Source organism: Aplysia californica, unplaced genomic scaffold, assembly GCF_000002075.1.
Source record: "Aplysia californica isolate F4 #8 unplaced genomic scaffold, AplCal3.0 scaffold00161, whole genome shotgun sequence".
NCBI classification, from domain to species: Eukaryota; Metazoa; Mollusca; class Gastropoda; order Aplysiida; family Aplysiidae; genus Aplysia; species Aplysia californica.
The window spans coordinates 418268-423177 of NW_004797431.1; the positions used below are offsets into that span (position 1 = coordinate 418268).

The following is a 4910-nucleotide window of genomic DNA, read 5'->3' on the forward strand; positions in this document are numbered from 1 at the left end:
GCTCGCTCAGCGATGACCTCAGTCCGCTGGGCAAATCCATCGACAGTAGTCTACAGAGGGAATAGAACATCCCTTAATTGCCAAATTGGCCTCTGTGTTGCTTACAAAATTAAGAATGAGACTGTCTTGAGCAGCACGGACACATGTATTATTTTATAAGCAATACATGTATTTATCATTCAGCCTTTCTCTATCTATTATAAGAACATTTATTGTCAACATGGCACTAATCTTTTTTCGTTTATTGAATTTTTAGCCACCTATAGTTCCTGTTTGGTATAAATTCATCGCTTTTTCCCCACTAAAAACTTACCTGGCCCATAGGAGTCTGGCCGGCGAAAGGAGGAATCGTCTAGTTAAGATATATAAGGAAAATTATAAAGAGGAGCGATAGGCACTCGGCTGTCACAGTCTGGGCCGAGAACAGTTAGGCCTACCCCTCCCTTCCCTCCCCCTTTCCACCGTCACCCTAGCAAAACACCAAGTTTTATAATTAGCGTATGACACACTTCCCCACTTTGTTACAACAGTGTTCTGTTCTGAGAACTGAGAAGTGCAATGAAGAATGTTTGATGGTATAATGATTGGAAACTGTTGTGTGCTAACTTTGTCCAGCTGTGTATAGTATCTGATAGTAGACTTGATCTGCATGGGGCAGCGTCACTGGTACAGTATCAATTGACTTTTTGTCATCATACACTTTCAGTTTGTTTTCTAGGATAGTTGTGTTTCTTTTTCTGTGTCCTTCAAGTCAGTTTCTATTAGTCTCAGTAACTTCCATCATACGTTATTCGTAGCTTTGTTTCTTGACACTACCATATTTTAGCTCTTTAACATTATATTTTAATGTTTACAATGGTGTGTGTGAGTTGGGGAGGGGGTGGGGATGGCGAAAGTAGGGGGGAAATGAGGAGAGAGGAGAGAGAGAGAGAGAGAGAGAGAGAGAGAGAGAGAGGGAGGGAGAGAGAGAGAGAATGTGTGAGTATGTGTGTGTGCGTGCGCGCGCGTGCGTGTGTGTGAGTATGTGTGTGTGTGTGTGAGTGTGTGTGTGTGTGTGTGTGTGTGTGTGTGTGTGTGTGTGTGTGTGTGTGTTGTGAAGGAAGGGGGTGGGGGGGAGTGAGAAAGAGTCGATGTGAATGACGGCCGGTCAGTTCTATAAACCACGAACCGCCACTGATAATCAGGCCAGGCGCGGTTTGTCCATAAAGCACGGTCGTGCTGTGCCGCCCCAATTTTTTTTTTAATGTTCTATGACGTAAAACACACACAATAATAAAATAAAAGAAGCCAGAGGCAAACACTAGCCAAGTATTATATCAAAACAAGGTCCTCACTGGCATATAACTGTCATTTCTGTGTCTATAACGCCGTAAAACATCTACTATGCCATGCCAAAGTCCACGCGCTTTAGCTAAACTTAATAGGATATTGAACAGTGTAACCTGACCTATAAATCGCTCTTGGGGATAACCCAAGCGATGACGACACTCGTAGCGAGTTTGGCTGTACATTAATATTAATAAGACGGCACGTCTCATATGTGCTCCTGCCGAATAGTGCCGAAACATAGCCCTCAGTAGGCAGTCTAAAAATAAACGCAATAGACCGTACGCTATTCTTTGCCAATAATTGTGAGCCCCAGAGCAATCCAGTGGAGTGCTCTAGTGAACCGTGATTGGTTCATTGTCTGTCTTGCCACTATTTTAAGTGACTCTGTGACCGTGAACCTAAGGGTGGTGAACGTGACCGTCCTATGAGTTGTGCCTTTGAATGGTTTTGTAGTGGAGTAGTGAAAGTTATTACTTCAATGTTTAGTTCCAATACAGGATGAACGAAATTGATGTTTAGCTAACCAAAAAAAATTAGTACTAGAAATCAAAGCGGCAAGTAAAAAGAATGAAAATAAAAGCACGAGGTCCTCTCTCTCCAACCCAAAGATCCTAAAATTATACACCGTCTCATTTACTATACCCTTGACTATCTTCTGCATGCGATAGCTTAATTGTGCACGTCCACTTTTTAGCCTCACGAGCCGCCCCTGATGATAATGGTCAGTTTCAATTGCATATACCGATCAGTGACGAAGAAAGATAGCGTCACACAGCCTTTACCACTCATGTTGGCGGTCAGAAAGGGCTGCTGCAGGAATTCAGTGGTCGAGAAGCGGGCTTGATGGTCAACCACCAGGCGCAGTTGGATTGAATCTCAAATCTGAACACATCTCAACAGCCCCAAAAGGACAGCGGTAGTCCTCACGAAGGATGTCCAGGTATAAGTTGATCTCGCAGTCCTCACACGAGCGATAGATGGGGGCCATGGTGCTCACCACAGCACAGTGAAAGGGCATCACAACAAGGAGCATTTTGTGGAACAGTACGCCGAGACACCATGTGTCACAGCGGGTGTCGAAGGTAGCCTTAAAATCACCGAAACAATATCTGGCGCTATGTAATGACGAGTGCCGACAGGAGACGTCAGCAGAATGATCTTTGTTAGGGCTCATTTTCAGCGGTCACGTCGAGAAGTACATCACTGGCAATCCCAAAGTCACTGAGAGCGACGAGTGTTATGATGTTATTATTGTCGGGTTTGATGTTCCAGTGAGCCACCCCGTCGTTGTGCTAAGTCAAGAAGACCTGGGCAATTGCGCTGATTACTCGAGCTGCTTAGTCCACATGTAAATCAAACACTCAGCTATGATTTCTTCTTGCTACCTTGTCAAACACTAAGAAAAACGTGTCTAAAAAATCTCGTGAAATTCCACAAGGCTGAAGATATTCTCACAGATGTAGCGTTGGCATAAGTTAATCTTTTTAGAAACATTGCGTTCATCACAGTTCTTTATTTTTACGGCAAATTCCGTCTCTGAATCCCTATCCTGGTTGGCGTAGACGGGCTCATGAGACTTACTGCCCAGTTTTTGTCCCAAAGATTCGTAACTCTCACATATATTAGTAAATGTTTTTTGTTTCCCTAGTCTGTCCATCCCCTTCAGTTTGCTTGAACGGGAATCGAATGTTCCATTGCTATCACAGGTCCGAGGTGATATCGATGTACAGAACACACCATCATTACTGGTTACATATGTGTCAGAAGAAAGCAGCACAGCGTCATTAAAGGCGCTGACTGTTTTAAGGGTACTGAACGCATTGTCAATAGAACTTTTAAAGTTTGGCCCTGAGTCCTGGAATTGACCAACTATCTTCTCGACCTGTCCACACACTGATGCTGACATGGCGAGGTCACTACTTACGCTAGTGGTCAGAAAGGAATGTTGCAGGACTTCGGCGGCCGAGTAGCGGGCTTGGGGGTCAACAACCAGAAGGTGTTGGATCAAATCCAGGGCGCTGTCTGAACACAACTCTCCAGCCTTCTCGGGAAAACGGTAGTCCCCGCGAAGGATGTCCTGGTACGAGATGATCTCGCAGTCTTCACACGAAAGATCCGTGAAGCAACGGTGCTCTTCACATCCACGATGAAAGGGCATCACGCCGAATAGCATTTTATAGAGCATTACGCCGAGACTCCACATGTCACAGCTGGTGTCATAAGGCGCCTTAGACTCATTGCACATCAAAGCGACAATCTCTGGCGCTATGTAGTCAGGTGTGCCGACAGGCGAAGTCAAAGTGGTCTTCATTATGTCCCCTTTTGAGTCTCGTCGAAAAGACGGGTCACTGGCAAGTCCAAAGTCACAGAGAACGAGGGATGTGACCTCCCCTTTCTTTTGGCATAAAATATTGTCGGGTTTTATGTCCCTGTGAGCTACCCCATCGTTGTGGAGAGTGAGGAGGACGTGAGCAATGGTGCTAATTACTCGAGCAGCCTCTGTCTCACTAAGACGTTTACGTGATTCAAGCATCTGACTAAGATCCCCTCCCTCAATCTTGTCGAACACAAGGAAAAACGCATCTCCAATCTCGCCGAATTCCACAAGATTGATGATACTTTCACAATTATTGTACCGTTGACAAATGTCTATCTCTTTCAAAACTTTCTTGCGGGTGTTATCATGGCATTTCCTAATTATTTTTACCGCGTATTCTGTCCCTGATTCTCGGTCCCGAGAGGTGTAGACAGAACCAAAAGAACCACTGCCCAGTTTCTCACCCGTAAGCTCGTACCTCTCACAGAAACTGGCGAACGTGGTTTGTTTTACTTGTCTGTGATTTCTCTTTAGTTTGCTTGAACTGGAATCGAATGTTCCACCGTTATTGTTATCACACTCTCTACGCGAGATCGATGTACGGAACACACCGTCATTGCTTGTTGTGCTTGTGTAGGGAGTTCTCAAAACACCGTCGTTACAAACTTCATTCGTTTTCAGGATACTGCTTTTATCGTCACAGTATGGCTCTGCGTCCTGGATTCGTCCCCTCTTTCTCTTGACCTGTCTAAACACCGTTGTTCTCATGTTGGTTCAAACTCTTGCTATTTCAACAACGAAAAAAACCCCACCCGAAACGTTGACAAGTGCAGAAAAAAAAATATGTCGTAAACCACTGGCCATAATCACAATTAGTGTATTCACTAGGTGATGGCTGTCACTGAGACGTCGGATGGAAGTAAAAAACGTAATCCAGGAAAAGGCTTCAAATTGGAGGACCTGGGGAAACATAAAGATTCGGGAATTTAATTCAGCATAGACTAAGAAACATCTCTAATCTATGACGATTGGGAAGCTATTATTAATGATATAAAAGACACGATTATCAGGTGACCTTAAAGAGATTTTTTCCATGTAGAAATTATTGTGGCCAAAACTTTAGTTTTTCCCAAAATGTGCTTTGGAGTGCAAGCATTATCGTTGCCAGAATCAGTATTGCTCTAACAGATCGCACATTTCTAAAAGAAAATTTTGAGGAATATAATCTTGAAACAACCGAAAATGAAGCATCCGAAAAGGTCGA

General features: G+C 44.1%; 1 protein-coding gene across 1 annotated transcript; it reads right to left on the bottom strand.

Annotated features, from left to right (window-relative positions):
• Positions 1-1972: 1972 nt before the first annotated feature.
• Positions 1973-4601, bottom strand: LOC101862871 (MAP kinase-interacting serine/threonine-protein kinase 1-like). Its single transcript, XM_005097683.2, has one exon. The coding sequence runs from the start codon at positions 4412-4414 to the stop codon at positions 2741-2743; it is 1674 nt and encodes a 557-aa protein (XP_005097740.1). The 5' UTR covers positions 4415-4601; the 3' UTR covers positions 1973-2740.
• Positions 4602-4910: the final 309 nt, after the last annotated feature.

Bases quoted from the DNA above. Each gene is read 5' to 3' on its own strand.
- LOC101862871 (XM_005097683.2), bottom strand. From the start codon at position 4,414: ATGAGAACAACGGTGTTTAGACAGGTCAAGAGAAAGAGGGGACGAATC.